This window comes from Onychomys torridus, chromosome 3 (assembly GCF_903995425.1).
Source record: "Onychomys torridus chromosome 3, mOncTor1.1, whole genome shotgun sequence".
NCBI classification, from domain to species: Eukaryota; Metazoa; Chordata; class Mammalia; order Rodentia; family Cricetidae; genus Onychomys; species Onychomys torridus.
This window is the reverse complement of record NC_050445.1, coordinates 28657714-28685627: the sequence shown is the minus strand read 5'-3', so window position 1 is coordinate 28685627 and position 27914 is coordinate 28657714. Positions and strand designations below refer to the sequence as shown.

Genomic DNA, 27914 nt, shown 5'->3' with positions numbered 1-27914 from the left:
GGCTTGGCGGGGGCTGGAGAGAAGGTCTCCAGTTACAACAGATGGAATTTAACTACACAGAAGATGGATGTACTTCCACTGTGAAAGAGAATAAAACTGAGTCATGATGACTCGGCCCTGTAATGTTCCATACCACCAAAGGTATAAGTACATTGTAGTTCAATGTTAGGCGTACCATTTTGAAAATGTGTATTGGAATGTCTGAAATTTCCCAAATCTTACTTGTCTCGTCACTATTTCCAACAAGCACATTTTGACTGAGATGTTGATAGGAGTGAGATGAGATGTAAGAGTTAGAGACAAGAAAGAGGCTATCTATACATCATCCTCTGTAACGAGTGCTCTGGATACTTGCTCCAAAGTTTCCCTCCAGGTAGGAACGGTCAGATCAGCATTACACAGCACAGTGTAAAAGTAACGGGAGAAAGTTGTGGGTCATGGCATCCTCAAGATAAAAACAGGAGCCTGTGTTTTCAGGAAAAAGGATGATAACTTGCAGAGGATCCCCTAAAGGATAGAGCAGAGAAGGTCCTATGGAAGGATTGACTAGACCATTCAAACCAAAGCAAGATATACTTCACCACTCATAAAACATATCAGGATACAAGTGAGATGCAAACACTTCAGACTCGAAGCCTCTGGAAAGAAGAATGCAGTGCACTGGTAAAAACTATTCCATAAATAAGAGCAAGAAAAGAGACTTGATATCCATAGACTGTGGGGAAAAGCAAATCAAAATTATAATGAGATAGCATTTCACACCCACTACCAGGCTTTATAAAATGCTGAAAGCCATTATGGAAAACAGTATGATAATTTATCTAAAGAATTAAACTCGGGTTTGCTGTGTGATCCATCAATGCAATTTCTAGGCATATCAACCCTACCAACACCAATTAAAAACAGGGACCTCTATAGACATGCACACTCTCATTTTCATAGCAGCAACATTCACAATAACCAGAAGATAGGAAAACCCATAAATACACTTTGTCAGACAGATGGATAAACAAAGTGAGGTGTGTGTGCACTCAGTCTTAAAAAGAAATGCAGTGCTGATACCTTTACAGAATAGAAGAAACCTTGAAATTATTATACAAAATGAAACAAGGCAAGCACAATGGAACTGGCCTTGTGCAATTCCACTTAGATAAAGTGCCTACAATAAATTCCTAGGTAGGAAGTAAAATAATGGTTATTGAGGACTAAAGAGTAGGAATAGCAGAGAGGTATTGTTCAATGGATAGGAGTTCCAGTGTCTGAAGATGAAAAACTTTTGTAGATGAATAGTAGTGATGCTTATACAATAGTCTGAATGTACTTTGTAGTGAACGTAGTTAAAACGACAATTTTTATGATATATATTTTCGACATAAGAAAAAAATTAAAGGCAGTAGGATAAGGAACGTTTCTTCTTGTAGTTTTCTACTTGGGATTTGCTTGCTAGTTGGGCAGAGTCCTAAGGAAGGAATTTAGCGTCATGATGGTTCTTTTCACCTTAAGCATTGTGGAATCAGGCAAGTCTCTGGGCTTACTGCTTTCTGTCTTCTTTCAAGGGACAAGAAAGATGGTCCAGATGTCAATCAGAGATGCCAGTGTCCTCATTTCATGTCCTTAGTTGCAATTTCTCAAGATATGAGCCTTAGAGGAACCCATAAGGTATGTACAATAGATGCCCACTGCCTATCTCTACAAATGATGAAATGTAAAGGGTGATATATTGCCCCTTAAAGAATATTCTATATATACCTTCCCACAACTCACAGCCAATAGTCAGATTCTTGCAGAACCAGGTCTCTCCCTTTTTCTGTCCCTCTTCCTCCCTACCCCCTCTCTTCCCACACCTTGGCCCACCTGGGGCTAGTTCTAAAGTAACAGGATCCTCTTTAGAAATGGTAGATCTCCTCTCCATCCCCCTCACCAAGGTCTAGTCCAAGATTCAAGTGTCCCAGGGTATTTCGACGGAGAATTTCCCAGCCACGGTGGCTACTGCTGCTTAGGGATGTAGTCCTAGACAGAGGAGGTGTTTGGAGGACCACAGAGCCTCTAGCTAAAGTCCCAGTCTCAGTCCCAGAAGGCTGTTTCTCAGATAGCTGCTCTTGCACCTCCTTCCTTGTCTGAAGATTTGAAAGCTTCCACATAGCGAAGCACACGGTAAGGATTCTGGTCATGGTGGTACTCAACCCTGGGAGGAAACAGAAAGGACTCATGATAGCCGAGGAAGGTGGGTCATAGAGAGAAGCAGAGGTGAATGCGGAGGAGATGGGATATTAGGAAATAGAAGGAGGAACCAGAACCAAAGCAAGCGGAGCATCTAGGATGGAGGGGCTGAAAGAGAATGGAGTGAAAGTTAACCTGATAATGAGTTGAGAGAAGTAAGAAGTCAACACGGAATGCAGGCTGTGTTATATGTGGCACGATGAAAGAAAAATAAATAAATGAATGAATAAAGAGATCTGTATGTCAAGAGGTTTCCAGTGTCCAATTCAAGGCATACCAGTGAGGGGTGAGTAGAGCAGGTCGGGGATAAGGGTTGTCCATGAAGGAAGAAGCTAGAGTCAAGGCCAAAGTATATTGGAAATGAGGATAAGGAAGTAACATGAGTAAACACAAGTTAAAAAAAAAAAAAGGACAACCCATATCCACACCTGAGCATTTACATGTCTGTTACGCATACCATTTCACATACCACTGCCCTGTAGTAAACACAGCTGGCTATTGTTTTCTAACCCCCCCCACTGACACTTCACCTCCCCCACTCGCCCAACAACAGGTTAATGCAATCCCATGACATTTCCTGGTTGCTTGCCATCTCAGAGATTCCACCTGCAGGTTTCACATACAAACTGTCACTCACCGTAAGAACCAGCGGTCCCCCAGGCCGTACTCGCAACCACAGATACCGGATCGAGGCCACAAGAAACGAGGCATTTTCCTCTCCAGCATCACTGTGGTGGCCACAACCTGGAAGGAGATGAGGTAGCAAAAGATCTGAGAAAGAGCCACAAGGGACAGAGAGACACGAAGGCAACCAAAAAAGAAAACAAAGACCAATATGCTCAAGGAAGACCCAGGAGGCCCGTGGTAAGAACTACCACCATTCATCCACATCTAAGCTTGTCCCAGAACTATGCTAACCTCCCTATCTCATCAAAACAGGACAGAGAATATTTTTAAATAGAACAAAGAGTTCTATATTATTATTCATATTCACAGAAAGTGAGTCATTCAAAACTAATGTGATTTCCTTCCTACCTCCCATAGGAAAGCTCAGACCAATGGCATTGACTTAAATAAAATGATTAAATAGAATCTGTATGATGTCAGAAATGAAACAAGGCAGCTCCAGTTCAGGGACTTCCTAACAAATTAAAAATCCATATCTTAAGAAGAAAAAGGTTTTATTAATGTCTGTGTACTTGGCAAGGAAGTTCCTAGTAGTATGTCCTATGTTCTGTCCTTTGTCCTGACCTCATTAACTAGCTACATGAAACAGACATCAAGCTTATCAAATGTGTCCATGACACAAAACTGGGAGGGATACGTAATACATGGAGTGACCAAAGCAATATAAAATGATTTCACCAAAGCGGAATGCCTCTCTAAAGCCAGCAACACAAAGAACTAACAGAACAAAATGAGAAGTGTTGTTACCTTGCTTTTAAGGAATTTAGCTCATTCATGTAACAAAGATTCAAGGGTGATAGTTGATTGTGAGTTTAGAGTGGCCACTTGTACATCTGGTTGACAAACTGACTCCATTGCACATGTCATTGACGGTAAGTAGTGTTTCTCCCATAAGAAACAGAAGAAGCTTCTTCTGGGACTTTACCACTCCCACCACATTAGGAGCTATCCTAGCATCCAACAGACTTGAGTAGAGTGTGCAGTCCAGATGGGTTGGGGACAAGAGATTATTGATGAAGGAGCTATCAATTCCTAACAGCCTGCTCTCTGTGACATGTCTTTCTATGCTCCCTCATTGTCTTGTCTCTTGAGCCCTTCATTATACCAGGTTCTCCCCCACCTTCCTTCCCATCATTTTGTTCTCTTCTCCTGAATAGCTAGCCCTCTTTCCTCTGAAATGAGTCCTCAGGGTTATTCTTCATTTAGCCTTCCCTTGACGCTTTCACTCTGGCATCATTACAATCTAACCACTTTTAGACACTTGGTTAGAGTAGATGGGGCTGCACAGTTAGCTGGTTCTTCCTAACAGACTGGAGAAGAGGGGATCTCATCTTCTTACTGCCACTTGGCCTCTACTATCCAGCACTTGATCTTGTCTTAGGTTCAAAAATAAGCCTTTCACCTAAACTTTGTTACAGTCCCATGGAACTTAGAATGAATTGTCTGGGGCCAAGCTTGCTTTTAATCTTATTGTTTTGAGATATAGAGAATTCAACCCCTATAAGCTCATAGGGAGTGGCATTATTCAGAGGTGTGGCCTTGTTTGAGCAGATGTGGCCTTGTTGGAAGAAGTGTGTCGCTGTGGGGATGGGTTTTTAGGTTTCCTTTGCTCAAGTGTCACTTAGTGTAACATTCAGATCACTTCCTGTTGCCTATGGGTTAAGATATAGGACTCTCAGCCCCTTCTCTAGCACCATGTCTGCCCGCACACTACCATGCTGCATCATGATGATACTGGAGTAAACCTCTGAAAATGTAATCCACCCCAGTGAAATATTTTTCCTTTATAAGAGTTGCTATGGTCATGGCAACCTTCACAACTCTTCACAGCAATAGAAACCTTAAGACACTAGGAAAGCAATTTACTATGGAGCTACATCTCCAGTCCAAAGGCATTCTTTTAAAGCCTGCATTTTAAAGCATGTCAGAAGAGTCAGAGGGTGCAACTCTAATGGGACCCATAGAATTGTGAAAAAAAGTGTACCCTGCCCCTATTCCCTCAGGTGTCTTCAGCTTCTTAGAAGCTGTCAGCATGGGGTGATTTATCTTAGAAGAGAAAGTCAGGCTGAATGGGTAGAACAGGGACACTAATGGGATGTGTAAGGTAAAGACTGGATTCTAGACAGATATCCAAATCTAGTTTAATGTTTTAAACTTCCCAGTTATGAGGATCAGTTCATCCACCTTCAACTCCTTACAAAAAGCTGTTTGGGTTTGGTCTATTTCTCTCTGTGGTCATGCACCTTCATTGATATAAACCTTGACTTGTACCCTCTCCACTATTCTCTTCTGCTAGCTAGTCCTACCCGTCTTTAGCGTCTCTCTTAAACATTTCTCCCTTGATAAAAGCATTTCCTAACTTTCTACTTAAATTCCTCAGTTGCATCTCTTCTTAGCACAATGTACTTCTCTGTAGCAATTTTACTTCTATGAATTTTCAGCCTCCTGTGAAGTGATTTACTTAGTGTATGTCTTTTCTAGAGCTTGCCACTTCAGCTGGAGGACCTCCTATGTCTGTGATGACTGTATTTGTGTCCCAGCTCCTAGACACTTCCCTGCATACAACAGGCTTTTGAGGAGTATTGCCACATACACACCATATAATTATCTGAAGGGTAAACATTGGTTATATTCAAATATTTATATATTACTCATGTGGAAAGATATGTGCTCTCTGCTACATGGAGGGAAAAGTCTGAAGTTGAAGAGCAGAATGAGAGCAACATAGGGTTCAGTTCACTGTAATACGGATGCTTCTGTTAATAAACTTCTCACAATATGGAAAACTCCTAGTCTCTGAAACCTTACTCAAATCTACAAAATAATAAGGTCATAATTAGACTAAAGAATATACTGAATGACTCTCACACAGATACATAATTATGCTGAAAAGCAGCTCAATTACTTATCAGTCTTTGGAACCTAGCTCGTAACTCTAGTATTTGATTAGCTTATTGTGATACAAAGAAAAGATATAATAGGGATTTAGGGATTTATAGAATCTAATAGAAGAGAAACTCTAAATTTATAAACTGCATTATATAAAAACAAAATATTCTTGTTCTCTGTGGATTCAGACTCCCGGATCCACATTTTACCTGTAATAACTATCCCAACTGCATAGGCCCTCCACTCCATCAGTACATGCTTCAGGTTTGTATAACTGAAACAATAGCCTTGTGGGGCTGTCCTGGGACTCCACTAAGAGTGGTTCACAATGAACACATCCTACTGGAATATTTCCCTTCAGCTCCTGCCCCTTTGCAAGAGCAATACAAATGGACTCACCTGTGCTCTCCAGAGCTCATCCCTCTCCTGGGCCACTCGCCAATGAGTGTCCCCCATCATGGCAATGAACAAGTTGAGCATGAGCAGGGTGGCAATGATGGCGAAAGCAGAATAGGTGAGGCTGTACATGAAGGGCAGATCCACACTGTAGTTGGCAGGGCCATCAATGTTGGTGAGGAAAAGCTCAAATGTGCTGAACAGTGCTGTGGGGTAGTCAGAGAATTCCCCCAGATTATCTGGGTTCTCTGTCTGGAAAATGATACAGAAGGCTGCTCCGCCCAGGAAGATGCAGATGGGAAATGAAATTGTCACAATAAGTATGGACTTGGTGGCCATTAGTTCTGTTTCTTATCTATATATCTCCATCAGTTTATATATGAGTACATATGACTGTGCATCTACAATATAGTTACCTTAGAACTGGCTAAACCTAAGAATCCTGACTAAGTTCACTGTTCTGGGTAACAATAACACTCAGCCGTTTATCACAAAGAATTGTATGTGTACGTATATGCATAATAAGTTGCCTAACAGATTATTACCTTTTGGAAAACCAAATATTTGAAAGGTAAGTCATTAAAAGAATGTATTGAATCTCCAATGACTTTGAAGAGCAGAGCAACTGATAAGGTTAAAAGAAGAACACTTTTTAATCTTCAAGACTTCCAGATAACCACCCATCACTTTGAGACTTGCAGGGTGAGCTTTGACCATTATGGAAAAAGCTGTCTCACTGGTGTGCACCCTACCACATGGCAGGCTATTCTGGATCCTTACAACAGCACCAGGCCCTTTAAATGGCTTCTTTCTGTATGGTACTGAAATATGTGACAAGGTGGTCCCAAGAGCATACAAAAGAGTCTATATGAAACACTTGCTTCTTTAAGTAAAAGCACAAGTGCAGGGTGATCATTTAGGGGATCAAAAAAGTAGGACATCTTCAGGAAATAACCGCTGTTCTCCTAATTGCAGTCTGTATATGGGTAAGCAATTTATGGGCAAGTAAATTTAGGGTAGGGAGAAGGAAGAGAACTTGCATCAGGCCTCACAGGATAGAGTACTCCATGCAGACTGCCAGTTTGATCCTTTCACATTTAAGGTCCTAATACATATATATATATATATATATTTTAATCTATCATTTTGTGGGGAACCTCATCGAACAGAGAAACTTCTATAGATAGTGATAGGGTTCTGGAATGATGGGGCAGAGTTCTTCAGAGACCATTTTTCTTGGGCATCCTCTTTTCTAATGGGTGACCAGTTACAGACACAGAAGACTGAGTTAGAATTTTAAATTTTTCCGTGAATCAGACCTGGGGCTTCTTCCTACGAGTGCAAACTCTTTTGTGCCTGCCAATGTTCCCCAGGTTCTTTCAGATGACTTTTCCTTCCTGTGCTGGACTTTCTCGGCTTCCTGGCATTCCCCACTGCACCTGTTTGTCCCCATTCTCTCAGTCTCTCATCATAGCTCTTCTGTCTGCATTCTCTGCCATGTTTTGGGCTCTCCAAACTCTCATTATGTACCTCCTTTCTATAATCCTTCCCTTTTCTCCATACTTTAAATGACTGAATATAGAAAGAGGGCACTTTCTGTTCTATTGCATGCCTTCTATTTCTTCTTCTGAACTGTAAATACAGCAGAGTTCAACATGGCCTTGTCCATATTTGCCTAGATAGTATTTAAAATATCTATGACTCTTCAGCATTTGATGTCTGTCTTTCTCCAGTATTCCTTTAAGGGGTTTGTAGTACAGTTAGTGAAAATGAATCTTGATGGCTCAGAACTCATAGTCTACTTTCCAGGCCAACCTGGATGGTTCCTTTCTATGGAGAAAGGTGTGTTTTTAGACTCAATTTCCAATAGGAAATGAAAACAACAAAATCAAGTGGAAGTGTGAACTGAGAAGAGAGTCATCTTCCTGAAAAACTGCCTCTAACAGTCTAGAAGTAGGGCTGCTACCTGAGGCAAATCCCAGGATGACCATAGCCATCAGCCAGCAGAAGCGTAGTAGGTCTCCAAAAATCATCTACAGGAAACAAAGAAGAGGAAGAAAGATGGGGTGACTCTTTCTCCACCATCTCTGAGCAGCTGTTGCTAACAGATCTGAATGCCCCATGATGCCTCCAGCTAGGCTCTGAACAGTATTTCTTTGCAGCTTTCCCCACTTATGAAGGTCCTGTATCCTAATCAGAGGGAGGTTTGGGAAAGCACTGACCTTCTGAATCATGATTGTGAAGGGGCCCAACATCTGGAATCCTCGGGCAAAGTACATGACACTGCACCAGCCCAGCACCAGGGCCATGGATATGGGCACTGCCTCTCCATTCACATTGGTAAGCCTCATCACCATGGTCACCAGCACAAGGGAGGCATAGGCGATGCTGGAGTGAGAACAGAAAGCAAAAAGTGAGGTATGAGCTGGGAATATTCTGGATCTACTATAACATGATGGTGACTTGGCTAGCACCTATGGTGATATTTTATTTGTGCTGAAATGTGATTTAATTGCATGTTAATAAATAAAGTTGCCTGGGGGTCAGAGCTAATAGCAAACCATAGCAGAAGCTGGGCAGTGGTGGCACACACCTTTAATCCGATCATGTGGCAGGCAGAGTCTGTGTGTTCAAGGACATAGCTAGCTTGGAGACACATGCCTTTAATCTCAATACCAACCATAGAGACCTAGAGGTCTGTATAGACAGGCAGTGATGAGGAGGTCATGTGGTTGGGTTTACAACCCATAAGAAGGCAGAACAGAAAGTCAATAAAAAGACAGACACACAGGAAGTAGGTCTCTTTCTCCATGGAAGGACAGCAGTGGCAATGGGTGGTAAGAAGGTGGTCTCATCTCTTGGCTACTGCTCTCTGACCTCTAGGGCTTTTAACTCTACATTTGGCTCTGTGTTTCTTATTTAATATAACCCTTTAGAAATACATCTACATTTGGTACCCAACATGGGGCTTGAACCCACAATCCTGAGATTAAGAGTCTCATGCTCTACCAACTGAGCTAGCCGGGCTCAGTCCATTTAGAATTACCCACACATTCAGGCTAAGTCTTAACAGATAAAACATAAATCCAAAGATTCAAATCCACTGGGCAGAAATCCCTGAAGTGTCACCTCCAGGTCATATCCAGGTCTCAGCAAGGGAACTATAGACTTGTAAAACTCTAGTAAGTGAAATCAGGGCCTGAAAGAAGACACTCACATGATGACATGGAATGGTCCCCCAAGAACTGTCTGTCCAAAGTAGCGAGAGGCACCAACTCTGAAGATGTCAGGGATCTAGGGAAAGATGATAAAGCAAAAAGAAAATATAGATTGCAATTCAATAGGGGACCTAGGTAGATTGCTTTATCAAAGACTCCCCTGCTCCTCACCTCTAGAAGTAGAATAACCACAGCCCCAATGACTGTCACCAGCTCCCCCACCAGCCGGATATCATCCTGGTAAGTCACATATGCTTCCTACGAAAGGAAATCAGAACAAGAAATATTTCTTAATGTGAGGAGTTGTAACCTTTAGTGCCTACTGTCTGAAGCTGTCAAGTTGTGTCCAAGAGAAGGAAAAGCTCTTTTTTTTAGTCACTATCAAAGTCACCCCATTGTAACTTCTACTCTGTCTAATTCCGGGACCAGGACATGAGTTTACGTGTCCAAGATTTTCTTATAATGTTGTATGCTAATGACTTGATCTAGTCTGTGGCAATGCTGCCTCCTTTATATATGTTGTAGTAACAATTTCCATATGTATTGAGCAACTGAGACAATATTTCAAAGCACTAAAATGACCAAATAAAATACTGGGCACGGTGGTACATGCCTGCAATCCAGAGACTGAGACAAAACAACAGAGCACAAATGCAAGGCCAGCTTGGGCTACATAGTGAAACCTTGTCTATTGAAATGACAGAAGAAAACAAACAAAATAACAAAGCATGCCAAATGGGTAAGAGAGATTAGGATATGTTGATGGTGGTTTCTGCCACAGAACAAATCCAATTGCTCCAATCTCACTGTGACTTCCACTCATTTTTAACATATTGTAAGGGTATCTCAGAATTCAGGGGCCACTATGGGCCCAAAACTTACTAGCTCTAGTGAGACCTTGAAGCACTGAAGATGTTTGAACCTAAGGCTTCTCTCATCTGGAAAAGGGGAACTCTAATGCTTACTTCCTATAGATAGTATAAAGGTCACAGTAGGTGTTGCCTTTGGAGTGTACTTTAAACCATAAAAAGCCCTAGAAATATTTATTGTAGTACTACTGATTTGGTAACATAGAATAGGATAAAAATGGGCCTAGATATGGGTTTTGGTTTTCTGGAAAGGCCCTGATTATCCTGAGAAGCCAAGATATTCCTGGGGTCAAGGTGGGTTGAAGGCCATCCTACTTCAATAGCATTCGGACTTGATAATGGAATTCTTCGTGCATGATCCTTACCTACTGAGAATCCATGACCTCATTGGAATGAATACAAGGAAGTTTTTGGACTGCTTTTTTGGGGGAAAAATTCATGTACAGACAATTTCAACATGGAACTGTACATCTGAGTTGAGCAAGTTAAAGCAGTGTTGGGCCTGCCCCAGAGTTCCTTGTTTGCTGGTAATATGGTTTGTTTGCTTATTTTATCCTCAGCCCTTGCAACTATATGAATTCAATTTCTTCTCCACTGAAATTCAGTTCACAGAATATGTCCTTTTACTCTCAACTGAGTCTATTGCAGCTATCTCTTACAGCATACCATGCCAATTCATTTTTAGACTGTGGGTAAGTGGAAAAATAAATAGTAAACACATTAACTTTAGAAATAACTTTAAATACAGAAATTAGACAAGTGAATCTGTTCTTGTACAAATATTGTCAAATTTCCTTTTGAAACTTTGTATCTTGGTGAATGGATCTAGACCAGTGGTTCTTAACCTTCCTAATGCTGTGACCCTTAATACAATTCCTTATATTGTGGTGACCTCCAACCGTAAAATTATTTTCATTGTAATTTTGCTACTGCTATGAATTGTGATGTAAATATCTGACATACAGGATGATCTTATGTGACCCCTGTAAAAGGGTCATTTGATCCTCCAAAGTGGTCATGACCCACAGTTTGAGAACCATTGATCTAGACAATGCCATCAACTTTTGCTTGTTTCAGTTAAGATGAGTTGCCCAACCAAGAATGGTAGTAACATCTTGTAATTCCAGCAACGGAGAGGTGGAGGCTGAAGGATTGAGTTCAAGGCCAAATCCTAGCAACAGAGAGGTGAATTCAAGAGAGTTGAGAGCTCAAGCCCATTGTTTGACTATGCAATAAATTTGAGTCCAGCCTGGACAACCTGAGACTTTGTTGTAAAAGAAAGGGAGCAGGAGGTGGTGAGCACTATGCTCAAGACAGAAGATGGCACAGAGCTGTGATGATCAGGTGCCCCTAGAGGCCAGTGAAGCAATGACAGCATCTATGTGCTTCCTTTAAAAGAAAAATAAGAAATTGTAGGCAAACAGGTGATGATCTCCCTTGCTAGGGCTCCCCACCCAACTCCATCAGCCCTTCTTTTCCTATTCAGCAGATTCCTTTACATGGAGACATTCTCCTGCACAAATTCACCAGTCAGATAGGCATCCAGAAACTTCAAACTTTTGCTTTTAAGCTACAGGCATGATATTGCTACCCTTTCTCCCAGAGTTTTCTCCCTTAAATCAGTCTACAGAGTATGGGGTCTTCTGTGAGCCCACTTCTTCCTGTTCTTCAAGACCAGTAAACAAAGGGTTTTTTTTGTTGTCTTAAAAAAAAAACCTATTTTCTCTCTCTCTCTCTCTCTCTCTCTCTCTCTCTCTCTCTCTCTCTCTGTGTGTGTGTGTGTGTGTGTGTGTGTGAAATGTGTCATAATAATTGCTTTAGGTACTTGAAGCATTGGCCTTTGATTGTAGAGTTTCATACTGACAAACTTCTTTTTATTTAGAACGGTTATTTTTATGGCATTAAGAGAATGGTAGTGCTTTAAAAATGCAGAGACCTTAGATTTTAATGATACATCTCTGATTTCTCAGGAAGTGATGAGACATCACTCTTTACTCTTAACTATCATTACTCTTAACTAACTATCCCAAGCTTCCCTAGAATTAAACAAATAATGAATTTGCCTTTTTAAGTTTCAAAATTTCATTCTTTAAGGATTGTACTCAAGATGTTCTGCCTAAATTAAGCATCCAGTTCATAGTTCTTTATATTTGTGGTTCTAGAAAAAAAGGTTGGGGGATCAAGGTTGTATTTGGTAAACTGTTTAAGCTACACAATCACCCAGTCTCGGCTCCTGTTTGTTTGTTCAGCCAACCTGTCCTTTTGATGCCTCATTTTCTTTCATTTCACAGGCCCTAATGCCTTCAGGCACACACAGTGCTATCCATCATCTTCTTCATCCTGTATCCCTACATTCCACTCTCCTCCAAGCTTTGAGACTACTCTTTTGGAAATGTGAACATTATCACATGACTTCTCTTTCATGCCCTTCCTAGCTGTCCAGTGCCTTCAGGGTGAAAACACAGATGGTATGAGAGAATGTTCCCTAAATACTTACCAGAGTAGAAAGTCACTACATAGTGTCTGGACAGGATTAACAAACAGACTTAAAAGCAGGGGATCTCAGAGAGGGTAAAACCTGGTTGACCCGCCTGGAATGAGATATGAATGGGGAAGAGTGGCAGGCCAGGTTGTGACTGCTAAGATTTTGTTTGATTTGATTCTTTTTGTCTGTTTATTTCTGTTTTTGTTTTCTGAGACAAGGTCTTACCATCGTAGCCCCTGGCTGGCCCGGAACACATTGTATAGACTGGGTTAGTCTCAAATTCACGGTGGTCCTCCTGCCTCTACCTCCTGGATGTTAGAATTCCAGTGTGGTTGCCATCACACTGTCATTTGATTTTTTAAATTGTGTATATGTGTTCTTTTAATTAAAAGTGTCCATTGTGAGAGAAGAATCAAATGTAAATCTTAGACTGACTAACATGATTTACAAAACTCACTACTCTATCCTCTGCCTTGTGTTTTATGTTGTGTGTGGACTAATGACATGCCAACGGTGTCCTGTGTTAACCAGGCCTGAAAACAGGATTTACTTTCCCTTAAGAAACCTCTGACACCACACCTATCTAGTTCACCCTTCCTTATGCTTTAGGATTCAGGTCAGGCCAACATTCGTCTGGGTTCTCCTTCAATGCCCTTTTTCAGTGAGCTCAGATGTGTCCCCTGTGGGCACCTGGTGCTGTTCTGATTATAGCGAGGGCACCAAAGAATCTGTGTTCTCCACATCTCTTAGAGTGCCCTGAGGACATTAGCATATTACTCCTATTTTTTATTCACAGTTTACAACATTGTGAGAAAGTATTCATTTAGCAAGAAAGGCAAGAAGGAAGAGGGGCTGTGGAAACAGCAGAGAAACAGCATTCCCTGGAAGCTGCAGGCTGAAGAAGGAAATAAATCAGTAAGTGGGGATAGAGAAATCTATTTGGAAACAGACTAATTGAAAAGATGGCACCTGACCGGGTTCTTCTGAGACTTCCAGAGTACTTGCTCAAGGTCACCGGAAACATAAAAGACACTCCACTCCACTCCTCTAAAAATAAGAATTTTCCACAAATACCCAGAATTTAATGCATTTCCACGTGGCTTAGAATTTTAGGAATTGTTACCAGCCTGGGAGTTGTGATAACCTGGGATTTAATTGTCAGTAACCGGACCCCTTGTCCCCCACACCCCATTGACACACTATCCAAATGAGCTGACTTTTCTGGATAAGATGCTCAGGAGAAGGCATAGCAGAGCTTGAGCCACCAGTGAGCTGGAAGGTCTTCACATGCACCATGTGGAAAAAGATGAGCAGTACTGATCGTCCCAGAGCACAAGAAGAGGTTGAGAATCCCAGTTCACACTTTGGATTTTCTCCTCCCATATCAGACCTACAAAGGGCCTCACTGGCAGTTAATGGAGGATTTCTCTCATTTTCTAAATTGAACAGAGCTTCCTAAACAGGACTGTCAAGTGTTAATGGGCAAGTATTTACCACAATACAAAGGCAAAGCAGGATCCCAGGACAGTTTATGCCAACTCATTGTTTTTCTTTAAGAAGTCCTGTAGGTTTTCATGGTTTGTATCCTGAGGTAAGGGCTGCTGGCCTTAGGAGAGTAGGATCCTATTCCCAGGAAATTTCACCCACTCAGAGTTTATTGCCCAGTCTCTGTGTTTTCTCGGGAAGGTTGATTGGGAAATTTTCTCTCTCTTCTAAGAAATCATTGGGTAACAGTGACCACTCCTTTATGAGTTGTTCTTGTAAAGGTTTTGCCCCCTACCTCCACTACATTTGTTTTACTTTGTTCTGATATGCTTTGATTTGTCATTTGATGTAGGATTTCACTATATAGCTCAGGCTGACCCAGAACTCACAATCTTGGCTCACCACGGCAAGTGCTGGCCAACATCCTTTCCCTTTGCCCTTTGTCCATTTCCTAGAGCATCTGGTCACCTTCTTTCATCCACTTTAACTATGTGGAACAGTGGAATTCACTGAGAAATTTTAATTGTAAAACAGCAGGATGTGTGTCTAAGGAACTACAGAAATTAGCCCCAGAAGATTAAGATCCATTCCAATATTTTGATCAGAGAATAAGGGCACTCTGGATGATGAAGACACCATGTAACACAAAAAATTCTGCCCAACACACAATCTTCTTGCCCTGCATTCCACACATTTTCATAAAATCCTGTAGTGTACCTGAGCACCTCCAGAGAGGGATTTGAGATCAATAACCCCCGCATCTTCCAAGTGTTCTGGGAACCTCAAATAAAACTGATTTCTATGTTGGTTTAAGAACAATTACCCATTCCCAAAGAAGTATGATTTACTCTATATAGGCTAACTAATTACATAAATCAAAGTGCTGATTATGAAAAATGGAGAACAGATAGTATCTCAGAAGCTGGGAGTGGGAGATATTCCATATCTGATTAGATGTGCTCACCTTTACAAGTATTTCTATATAAAAGGTGAGGGTGGTGACCCTGGGCTAGTTCAAAGCCTAGAGATAGTGATTTCTTATGTGATGCATCTACAATGAAAAAAGACTAGGATATAGCATATGACTCTGGAGATAGAAACTGCATGTTCCTGCAGTTATAATTCACAGGTCTAAGAAGATGGACACTTGAAGTCTACTAACACCTACACTGCCTTTGCCAACCAAATGTCTCTGTCAAAGTGCTTAGTATCTTCTGGATTTGTAGTCACCACTATTTCAATGGTGCTCATTTTATTTATGAGTAAGAGGAACATCAAATGATAAAATGCTTTGCTGTATAAAAAATGATCTACAAAATCATATAATCCATACCCAGTAGCTTATGAAAAATGTAATATCATGATTCTATCCTAACTTCGCTGCCAGAAACTTCAGGTGAGCTTAATAAGGTCTCCAAAGCTTGACAAGTATGTGCAGGGTACACATCATAAGCATTTGGTAGTAGTTATTTTTATCTCCCAGGCTCCTTGTTTCTCTTCTTTCCTTCCTTGACTTTAATTGGGATGCTTGTTCTCCAGGGAGCTGATTAGAAGCCTTGAACAAGGGATTGTACAGAATTGGAGATCAGATGGCTTTTCAAAGGGCTATGGTGTCTAGGGTTGTCTGGAGCTTAAGATAGAGAAGGTCATATGAAATCATCACATTGACTATGCCAAATCAATGATTTAAAATAGATAGGAAACCATGTATAATTTCTAAAACTGTCCTCCCCCCTCATCCTCCACATTCATCACAAAGAAATGATTTTACCTTCATTAAATCTCCTGATGCCAGCTCTTCCTCACCACATCCCTATGAAATCACTATGCCAATTCACCATTTTCTCTTGCTTGGTAAACTATAATAGGCACCTGATTGGTATCTCCATAGTTTCTTAGTCATTTCTAGTCTGTTTTGTATCCAGGTATACTATTTGGCATGAGGATTTTTATTAATGCTCATCATTATATCCAGCTGGGGTAGGAAAAGGCTATAATTGTAGCACTCAGAAGGCTGAGACAGGAGGACTGCCAAGAGTTTGAGGCTTACCTAGCCTGTGTAGAGAAAAGCAGGGCACTCTGACAGAGCTATTTTCATATTTAAAATTCCCTGCATCCTGCAAATTCGAAGATGAAGATTAACCTCAGATGATAGATAATGATAGAAAGAAAGAAAGAAAGATAGGTAGATAGATAGGTAGATAGGCATAGATGGATAGATGGGTGATAGATAATCTTGCTATATAGTCCTGGCTAGAGTGGTACTCTGTGTATAAAATCAAGCAAGCCACTTGAGTGCTAGGAAATGGGCATGCAAAAATAACTGTAACCGTGCCCAGATGTGATGATGGGAGTCAGTCAATACTCTCATGACGAATAGTACACAAATAGTACACTAAAGACCAAAGTGACCCTGTGACTGGAAAGTTAAAAACAAACTTCCAGGATGGAATCTGATAGTTCTCAGTTCTACCTGAATATTAGTCACTTGAGTTGCTTTAAAAGACCATGGCCAGGCCTCTACTTCATAAATTCTGAAATTTTAGGTCTGGCTTGTAGCACAAGGACCTGTCTTTTTACTAGCTTCCCAAGTCTGTAACATGTAGTCTTGTTTACAATACATAGATCTAGAAAGTGACAAGACTGACTAGTGGTCACCCAACTGTTTAATTTCAGTTAGTATTAAAATCCATGAACCCAAGCTGCCAAGCCTTGAACTTCTCAATTACTTGAAACCTATGGCTGAACAACAAAGTACAAGATCACTCTGACACTCCCAAATCTGAGTGGAACTAAAATTAGCTCCTCCCTTACATGGCTCAGCATGGAGCTGCTGGACTGTTGACATAAAATCCCATACACAAAGCTAGAATGGTTCTTTAAGTTCCTGAAGCCCAGTGGTTCTATAGACCCTAAAAGATCCACAAAAGTAGTCTCAGGGTGACTTGAGAGCCCTGTGTTGCCAACACTATTAGTGTCATTGACTATTAAGTGTTCATGTATTTCAGCAAAAGCTCCCTGAGGTAACTAATTGACCAACAATTGAATTCAAGTCTAAACAGCATATTTTTATACCTTTGTATTTCTGAGGCTTTCAAGCAATGCTTAAGAAGAAAAAAAGAGAGAATTTCATATTGTTCAAAGAATTTCGTGCAATGTGAAAGCAGAATATTCCAAATTATGGTGACAAATTCTCATGTTATTCAAATTGACTTAGAAACAGAACATTCTAGAAACTCTGGGCCAATGCTTAAAGACTAATAGCAAAGAGTAGGCACCATTCATTGATGTACAATTGCTATCTAAATCCCTTATTGCTGTATCCTTGACCTTCTTACTCTTTACCCCATTGCTAAGAAAGTAATATTTAATAAGAGTCTCCCATTTTGTCCAGAATGCCTGACTTAAGCAGAAAAGAAAAGAGTAGAAATGTTAAGGAGGAACAAGGGAAGAGAAAGAAGGATGGCTGTGGCACTTAGCTATAACTGTGCGATTTTCAGTCTGGAGGCAAAGGAAAGAGAGCTCTCAAACATAATTTTGACTACCTGAGTCAAAGGAATGTGTTTATGCATAATTCATCCTGCCCCAATGAGAAAGACATGTGAGACTTAGTCGTTCATTACTCAGCATCATTGAAGTGTAGGTAGGGAGGAACCTCATGTGCATGACCAGTGTGTAATCCCTGTATTAGTGTGAGACAAAGGTTGGGGAAGAACACGTGGGAGGACACAGGGGCAGCGATAATGGTAAAGCCTATCTACTCGGTTTCTTCATGGTTATACTTTCTCCATTAGTGTCACTCTCTTTTCCTAAATGTCTCTTTGCTTCTATTTGGTCAGAGCTTTCAAGCCCAGATGGAGCCAAGGGAAAAAAATTTCCTCTGAGCACCTGTATCTAGCCCTGATATTCTGGCAGTATCATCGTTTACTTTGTGCTTTGTGATAAAACAATCTCCCTCCTTCCTCCTCCACTCTTCCTCCCTCTCCCTCTCTCTCCACTCTCTTCTCTATCATTCCTTCTCTCCTCTCCTCTCTTCTCTCTCAGAATGACTTTTACAGTTGAATAATACAGCATATTAAAATCAAATTAATTATATAGGTATCACATATAAGATACATATATATAGTAAGACTATAAATGTAACTCATTTATTTTATATAGCATATGCTCTGTATACATACTAACACACGTGTGTGTGTGTGTATATATGTGTGTGTGTGTGTCTATATATATATGTATATATGTGTGTATATATGTAAAAAAGAGATAAGTAGATGATATAGAAAAGGAGAGAAAATATCAAAATTAGAAATAAGAAAAGTGGAGTATCTTCACCTGGTTTGGGGTCCTTGTCCCTGTTTGTGTACTACTTTTATCTAATCCAACAAATTCACTGTTTTGCTTCTTGATTACAGGAAATTTATCTTCTCTTTGGGACAGAAATCTCTCCTTTTCTTACCTGTACTAAACTCTTCCTATGGTCTCTATACAGACCAGTGGTCCTCAACTTTTCTAATGCTGTGACCCTTTAATACAGTTCCTCAGATTGTGGTAACCCCCAATGACAAAATTATTTTGTTACTACTCCATAACTATAATTTTACTACTGTTATGAATTGTAATGTAGATATCTGATATTCAAGATATCTGATATGCGACCCTGTGAAAGGGTCATTTGACCAAAACTCACTAATATAGACCATAGTCTCCAGCATCCAGATCTTGCTCAGCTTGCACAGTTCTTTATTTTCTTTTTCTGTTTGTCCTATCTCTTTATCCTTTTGGAGACTATTTTAAGGCACCAGGACAAAAATTTCAGGGTTTCATAAATAACCCCCCCAAATGGTATTCTACTGGTTGACTACGTCTGTCCAAAGCTACTCATCAATCAGAATCTATGCATTTTGTAACAATACAAGGAGAGTTTTCTCTATTTGGCATCGTTTTCAATCTATTCTACACCTTTACTTTTTCCATCTTTACCTCCCCAGACCTCTTCAGGACACCACAGAATGGCAAGTCCTATATAGGTGATTTGTACTCAACTGCTATCTCTTCTGAGCATCTTTATACAGGGTCTCCAACAGAGATCTAGACAACCCACTATGAAGTAGAACTCCTTGGTAAATTACATAGAATTGCACAAATGTGTAAAGTTGGTAACACCAAACACTTATTTAAAAAGTTTTTTTGTGAGAAAATTTGTAGCTCCTGGGACAAACACATTTACTGATGAGGCTCCATCTGTGTGGCCCCCTATGTCCTGTCTAATTCTGATGTTAGTAACAAGGTGTGGGCAACTTCCTGGGCCTGTGGACAGTGTCTTTTGTTGGAAAGCATCCATATGGTCTCCAACACCATCACCCCATGCCACCATTCCTTGTCATCCTGCTGTAGAAGAATTTACCTGTAGTGTTTTCTGCTCCATGATGGTGTTATCTCGAGAATGTGTTCGGTTGGTGTCACGGAACTTGAGTGGGCGGTAAACACAGCATGTGGTGAAGCAGATCATGTAAAAGATGTACACAGCGCCCAGGAGGCAGAAGTACGGCTGCCCATACTTCTTCCACTTCAGGCTCACCAGCTCTTTCACTGGGGTCTGTTCTAGAATTTGGCGAGCCTGTCAGAAAGAGTGATAGTACCGAATGAACAGCATGGTGAGCAGCGTTGAGTTTTGAACTACATTCCAGATGACAGGGAGTCATCCAGTCCCTCATCTCTTTGACAGGCAACTAGCAATTTCCATTATAGGCTAGGTTTTGCACTAGTGCTATGGAGAAAGTATCTACAGCAGTAAACACAGTGCATACAGCAACAGAGAGGCTATGCTAGATGAACAGTAGCCAGGTGACTGAAGGGACATTTAGGCAAGACCATCCCACAAATAGCAGCAGTCACTAGGAAAAGAAGGTCTGAGAAGCCATTGTCCTTTTGTGGGTAAGATGTACTTGGGACTATGAGAACATCTGTTGAGATTAGTGGGTAGAAATTGCATGGGAGAAATAAACAATAACAAAGATCACTGTGCAGATGCAATGCATACATCATACATGTAGGGAATTTGATTTTTTTTCCTAAATGAAATAGAAAGCAATTGGGAATTCCAAGCATTAGTCCCATTTGCATTAGAAGTATGGTTAATCTGGCAAAAAGCAGTAAGAAGATGATAGGATGTGGCAATGGTTAAAACCAGATGCGATGGTGCTCTGGGAGAAGCAAACAGCAAGATGCAAGTGAAAGAAGACCATGGATGGAATGAAGCCTCTGAAACACTGGGAAGAGGCACATTCAAAATAAAGCAGAAAGGCTTCAGACGAAAAAACAAACAAGTTTCCTTGAGGGTGGAGGGAGGAAGAAAGACACTTTCCAGGTACGCTTAACAATCCGGGCAGCAAGTTGGAGGAGCCCCCAACCAGAGAACCAATTTCTGCCATGAAACAGAAAAATCTTGTTCTTCAGATGAAACTAAGAATGACAACTGCAAGAAATAGAAGCAGAAGCAAGACAGAGGGTGTTAAGGAAAAGCAGCTGGTGCAGGCTGTATGAAGCCATAGGAGAAGCTACTTCAGGCTGTGTGAAGCCCATAGGAGAATGCAGGCGATTAATACCGGATATCAAAGAGTGTGGGGGGAGGGTAGGGGTCTAAGGATCTTCATAGTCAGTGAGGGTTTGTAGTCCTAAGAAACCTGCTCAAACTTTAGGTGTTTCCAGGATTGTTCCAGAGCCATACAAAGTGGCTGTCCATTTTTCTTCTGCTCATTGGTTGTAATAATCTTTCATGATTTGTGGCTCTATAAGGGTCCTTAGGAGATTGTCATAGAGCAGATAGTCAACAGAAACTCGTTTCACCAGTATCTATAGGTTCCTGAAGACAGAGGCCTTTTCTCCACTATAGAACACCTTCCTTTCAGTCTGTTCGGTCCACTATGTCTCAACTGTCTTTGCGTTGTTCTGTCTCAGGTATGTTTGATGCAAAACTCAGGATTTTGTTGTTGTTTGTCCGAGGCTTGTTTATTTTCTTCTTCCCAGTGACATATAACTCCCCCTAGAGGCCCCAGGGGGACGGTACACTTCCTTTCTGAGGGTTCTTTCAACTTCCTGCTCTGGGTTGTCAAGCATGTCTGGAAACTCTTCCTTTCTCCCCCCTCAAAGGTGAAAAAATTCCTGCCTATGGCTAATCCCTCCTGCTTTAATTTGAATCTGCCTCTTCCTAGTTTTTCAGCTGCCTCATTGTCTCATCCATTGTCTCCTCTCCTTTGCATTTGCCTTAGATGTGTCTCATCACGTGTGCCGAGTGGCTCCCACCTCCATTTTGCAGCCCCATCATGGAACAAATCAAACTCTACTGCAATTTATGAGAACATCAGACCAAAACTGAAGAAACTGGCTGAAAAGATACATATTTTTGCCTCTCTCTGTCCCTTTGGTTCCTTGTGTATTGTCTAGAACAAAGCAGGTACTTAATACACTAAATGCTGGATGGGAGGGAGGGAAGGAGAAAGGGAGGGAGGGAGGGAGGAAGGGAAGTATTCCAAGTTAAAAATTCTTTATCTAAAAGGTTAAAATAAGATAAGTAAGCAGAGAGAGGAGAGCCCAGCAGGGGGAAAGTGGTCTCAGAAGATGAATGTTGGGTGGTATTTGTACCTATGGAAACTATTTTCTCCTATGCACAGTTCTCTATTATAAAGTGTGAAGTATCTTGGGATCAAAGTGTCTCAGCAGTTGGAAAAGCAAGAAGTGCCTCAATATGTGTTTCTCACATGAAGGTTCTGGACCTGTATGACGTCTATACCTCTTTCTTCTTGGAGGAAACCACAAGCTCCAGGAATGACAACTCCTCGCCCCAGGAATCAATCTCTGTGATGTCATAGAGGGAAGATGTTAGTGGCCCACATGACCACTGGATATGCTTCCGTTTCTGCATCAGGTGTTGAAACATCTGGTGGAGTAAGCAAAGATTTGAATAGTGAGTATGTTAGAAGATGGTGTAGAGAACACCTATGGACCACGTCAGTTACCCATGCTAGTGATGGGGTAGGAAGGGAAGGGTTCTTAAAGACACCTTAGGGCATGAGTCTCACCACAGTGTTGCCTTCTACCCCAGCCAGCTTGAAGGGGGTGAGTCCCTGATTGTTGGGCACAAGTTCCAGGGACTTCAGGTGGTCTCCCCCATCATAGGACAGGAGCAAGTTGTACATCTGACAGGCAAAGGTTTTGTTGGGCTGCAAGATGAGTATGTGCAGTACTGTGTTTCCTGGTGAAGACAGAGGTTGCCATCAGGTTCCCTGATGATTCACTACCCATCCCAGTGTCCTCTCTGCCTCTCTCTCTCTCTCTCTCTCTCTCTCTCTCTCTCTCTCTCTCTCTCTCTCTCTCTCTCTCTCTCTCTCTCTCACACACACACACACACACACACACACACACACACACACACACACACAGAGCATCCAGTACTTTCTCTCATCCCCATTCTTACCCAGTGAGTCCTGGGCCCGGATGTCAGCTCCATGTTCAATCAGCAGCCTAACAATCTCCTCGCTGCCCACACAGGCAGCAAAGGACAAAGGGTGCTCTCCTGTGGACACAAAGAGATATGTGACAGAAGACAGCAGGATCAGAAGAGAGGGACTTTTGCCCTCCAGCCCAACGACTGCCTCCTCCTTCCCTATCTCAGCTTGTGGCTTGGGATCACTTGCCCAGTGGAACCCAAGGTAAAAATGCAGCAAAGTGTTGTGGAGGGAATTTTGCCCAGCCCAGCTCTCCACCTGCCCTTTCTCTGATCCTGGCCCTGGAACTCACCATAGTAGATGAGGTTGTGAGGACTGCGGTGGAAGGCAGAGCCTGCAGCTCTGGCAGAGACACTGGCCCCTCTGGCAAGCAGGGCTCGGACCAAGTTCACATTCTGGTTCATGACTGCAATGTGTAGTGCAGTCTGACCTGGCCCAGAGAGAGCTGTGAGTCACAGTTCTGTCTGGGGCACAACACCCCAGAACCTTTTACAGAAGTTCCCTGAGAGCCTGTCACACAAACTTCTGTTGTAGACTACAGAGTAGTCAGGGACCAAGGACAGTTAATCCCTCAGGCTCCTGGATCAGTGTCTCTACCCTTCATTTATTGAGGGGTTTCTGTATGTATAATCAGTCTAGTGTTTGTTGCAAGGAGAATGGGAGGAGGAGGAGAGAGAGCGAGAGAGAGAGAGAGCGATGAACTATGGAGTTAATGGCCTGAGGGACTCTAAGAAAACTAAAGAGAACAATGAAAAGACTAAAGGGAGCCATTGAGGCTAAAAGCAACGATAAAGGATCTTGTATTTATCTCAGCTCATGAGGAACCTCCACAACTTCCCTGAGCCCATCCTATACAGATACATTTTAGAAATGGTAGGCTGCCTACCTACATCTGTTTCAGCTTTGAATTGTTGTGAAGCCTCCTTCCTCACCTACAAATGGCTCACACAGTGTGGTCTCTGTGACCAGGTATGGGGCGGTGTCCATCAACATTACAGCAGCTTCCAGGTTGTCATAGAGGGCTGCTACATGAAGCGCTGTCTCCCCGAGGGCTCCTGGAATGAAACAAGGCAAGAATACCAAACACTTGCCAATCTCTTTCAGGACAGAGGCTCTTGACCTCCGAAGCACCTCAGCAGCCTCTCCAGGTGGCCTTTTCCAAAGCCACCTCTATCCCTCTACTCCTGATCTTACCTCTTTGTCGAAAGTCACAGTTCTGGTCAAGCTGAAGTTTCTTAAGTGTACACAGATCATTTTCCTTGGCTGCTCTAAGTAGTGGAGACTCCCTAATACTGAAGGAAGATAAATAGAAGTCCATTAGGGACCATCACAGACAAGCCATGATCAGAGGAGGCAGAGCCATTCCCTAATATGGTCATGTGTGCTGGTTATGGTCCCCAAAATGTTGTGTACCCTAATAAACTTATTTGGGGTCAGAGACAGAACAGCCACAATATTAAACATGGAGGATATGCAGTGGTAGCACACGCCTTTAATCCTAGCATTCCAGAGCAGAAATCCATCTGTTCAAGGATATAGCCAAGCATGGTGACTCACGCCTTTAATCCCAGGGAGTGACGGCAGAAAGAGAAAGATATATAAGGCATGAAGACCAGAAACTAGAAGCATTTGGCTGGTTAAGCTTTCAGGCTTTGGAACAGCAGTTCAGCTGAGATTCATTTGGGTGAGGACTCAGAAGCTTCCAGTCTGAGGAAACAGGATCAGCTGAGGAACTGGCGAGGTTCTGCTTCTCTGATCTTCCAGTGTTCACCCCAATAACTGGCCTCAGGTTTGATTTTATTAATTAGACCTTCTAAGATTCCTGTTACAATCACGACTCTCACAGTACACTTAAATCAATTTTGTCACTCTCAAGTTCTTTGTTGGACTCAAGGGACGAGAGGACACTAGGGTAAGAGCTTATTTCCAGGCTTCTCTGACTTTCGTTGTGGTTCCTCTAACTTTAATTCCTCCCAGAAAGTGAAGGCTTGTATGTGGCCTACTTCTTAGCTGAAGCTGATAAATAAAAAGGACAATTCTTCATATTGTTGAAGACATTGGACTTAGGACACAGCTCTCAGATTTTTCAAACTGGATTTAACCTGAAAACCTCCTGCTATGGTCTATCTTCCATAGTACCAGAAGGTATCATGCAAGCTGCCAAGGGACAAAAGCAATCAATAGTCCTATCCAGCTGTGACATCTATGAACAGCAGCATTGACCAACATGGTGTAATTGTGACATACCTATCTTTCAGTAACCAACAACTGTCTAATTAAACTTAAGTTCCAATGAACATGAGGGAAATATTTCTGGTACTAGAAACAGCCAACTACATAGGGCTCATGAGATCATGGATCTTAGAAGAGAATCTACTACCATCATTTTGCTAGACCAGCATAATTCTTAACAACTTTCTAATACTTATCCTTATACCCACAGCTAAGTATAGCTGCCAACTCTCATTAAAGAAGACCTTTCTTACAGCAAATAGAGACTGCCACGGAAAACCACAACTGGACACAATGCACAGATCAGTGGAACATGGGGATACAAGCCCAGTGAATACATCTTCCATACAACTCCTGCTCAGAAACATAGCAGAAGAGAAGACAGACAGATTGTAAGAACCAGAGGACCAGAAAGTCTGCTGTGAGACTTTGTCTCTGATAAATGACTGTCTAAAAAAGACTTCAACAGTGCCAGTATCAATAGACATATTAACTTGTAATAGAGAAAATATCAGAGTCCTACCCCTAGACAAAGAACTTTGGGCAATTAATGACTGCTGAGAGGAAGAAACAGCCTGTCCCAGAGATGAGCTCCACAAATGTTTGTCTAATACAGCCTGGTTAACATGAAATTATTTACACACAAACAATGAAAGTGTACTCAGCAAGCTGTATTTGTATTTTTGCAAATATGTGTGTGCTTGTGTGTATATGTGTGTGTAAAACAATAGTAATCAAAGGAAAAGAGGCCATCAATTTAGGGGGAGGGTGGCTTGGGAAAGGCTGGAGGGAGGAGAGGGAAGAGAAATAGTGAAGTGATTATATTTTAATGAAAAACATACAAATAAAAAATAATCAATAAATTAATCATAAGCAAAACATAAGGGATAGTTCCTGAGGAAGGAGAGTCTGGGGCCTGCAATGGGTTTCAGAGTATCCTTGTGGAAAATAAAAAAAGGACCCCAGGCAGGCCTAATGGACTTCATCTAAGCCACATAAGCATGTCAGGAGCCTGGAAGGCAGACAAGGGGACATTTCTGTCAGTCCCCCAGGTTCCCAGGCCAGCTAGACCTGCTCTCTGTAGCCAAGGGGAGTTTGATGACCAGACACTGAAGGACTTGGACTAGCCTAGACCTTGCAAATTCTGGGAAATCCATCACCTAGATTTAATGGCTGTTGAAAGCTGGGTTCTGGATTCCTGCATCGGTCCCTACCCATGTTCTCACCACGACTGTGGGTTATTTAAATGCACTTCTCAGCTGGGAATAGAGTGTTGGGGTGCCCATAGGCCACACCTTCCTCCTGTACTTAAACTTTAGACCTAAGACTCTGGATACTTTGTTTTCACCCAAAGAGGAATGGGCAGTGGGATTCTCAGCTGCCTGAAATGGTCCTGCAAATGCCCCTAGGCTAATCTTTGCTTTTGACTTAGCCTGGATATCCATGGAATAGGAGATAAAGCCGACTGATCCCAATCTTCCTAGACAACATATTTCAGGCTCCAGAGGAAAACATGGGTCTGGCAATTTGGGGGGTGGTAGGGAAAGCAGGAGAGACAGACTGCTAGCTATTTCTCCTTGATGCCTCTCAGTCCCTGATTCTTCTTTTCTGGTGTCTCCAGGGAAAAGGAACTTCACAGTTAAAGAATCATTTTATCCTGCATAATGGGCTATAAGGAGAGACTTACAGAGCCAGAGGTCAGACCCTAACCTAGCTCACCTAAGTTCTTGGTCCCAGTTGAGCCTTGTGGCCCTGACCAGCCCAGGGTGTCAGGTGGATTCCCGAGTTTACCCTCTCTCTTGAGGCTGCTATATAAAGCTCTGTCCATCCTAACCCTTGATCCCACTGCACCTTTGCTGAGGAACGGTGCAGAAGTCAAATGAACTCAAAGACTCCCCTAGTCTCACTCTAATTCAAGGAACCGAGAAGCCAAAGTTCCCATTGCACAACCTGGCGAGGAGCTCTGTACACAGAGTGCCTGTGGAAGGACTCAGGAAGAAAGATAAATGCAAGACTCCATGTTCATGATCATCAAAACTTTCAAGACAGGGCGAACTGGACACTGAGCCAAGCCTGAGGCTCTTCTGAAGCAACGCAAGCATTCTTCCTCAGCTCATTCTGCGTTCCAGCCAGCTCTTAAGGGGAAGCCAATCCCACAAATACTGATGCAGAAGCTCACCTGAGGGAAGATCTCTGGTCCCTGGCTGGATAGCTTTTCCTACTTCTGGACCTCGGAGCTCATTCCTGGAATGATCTATCTGGAGATGGATCAGCAACCCTGGACTAAGGGCCTTCAGCTATCTCCCTGATCTCTGGCAAGCCTGACACATTAAAAGGTAGAATTGAACTCAGCACTCCAGTCTCACCTGAGCTGCCTTGCTCAGCTGGCCACCTCCAGGTATGACACAAATAAACCCCTCCTCCCCCTTTCCCAGGCAATCAGCTTTCATTCTTCCTGATGACAACTCCTTCATCATTCTGTCATCAAGTCCTCTAAACAAAGGCTACTTCAAAACCTCTAAGATTTGATCTCTTCCCCACAAAACCTACTCCTAGCAACCTTCTCTTGCTTGGCTTCCCCACCAATCCACCTGTCTTCTTCAGCTTTTGCATCCACATTCAAAATCTCTCTCTGTACAGTGCCATACACTCTATTGCCACTACCATGGGCTAGGTGGAGTATTATGCCAGCTAGCCTGGAAGGGGTGAATAATAGGCAAGGGTCTGACACTGAGTTTGAGTGCTTTCTCAGGCGAACAGGCTGTGTAATAAAGGACTTAAGAATCTATGGTGGTTGGGTACCCTCAGGAGCCTACCTCTTCTGCTGTAGCATGTGAAGCTGATCCAAGTGCTGATCCCAGTCTTGTTCTCTGACCCACCAGCTGAGAAGTTTCTGGAGTTGGATCCAAGGCCTTTTTGCCCCCAT

At 42.1% G+C, this 27914-nt stretch overlaps 1 protein-coding gene and 1 non-coding gene across 2 annotated transcripts; both read right to left on the bottom strand.

The window, feature by feature from the left end:
• Positions 1 to 1886: 1886 nt before the first annotated feature.
• Trpv5 (transient receptor potential cation channel subfamily V member 5) lies at positions 1887 to 27914 on the bottom strand. Its single transcript, XM_036182727.1, is given in 16 exon segments — positions 1887 to 2108; positions 2110 to 2185; positions 2858 to 2964; positions 6196 to 6464; positions 8159 to 8225; positions 8415 to 8580; positions 9410 to 9486; positions 9582 to 9668; positions 19657 to 19869; positions 22042 to 22188; positions 22331 to 22503; positions 22726 to 22824; positions 23049 to 23186; positions 23689 to 23811; positions 23951 to 24048; positions 27805 to 27914. Coding segments are annotated over 16 exon segments (2172 nt in total).
• Positions 9147 to 9219, bottom strand: Trnak-cuu. The gene has a single exon. It is a non-coding gene; the product is annotated as a tRNA-Lys (tRNA).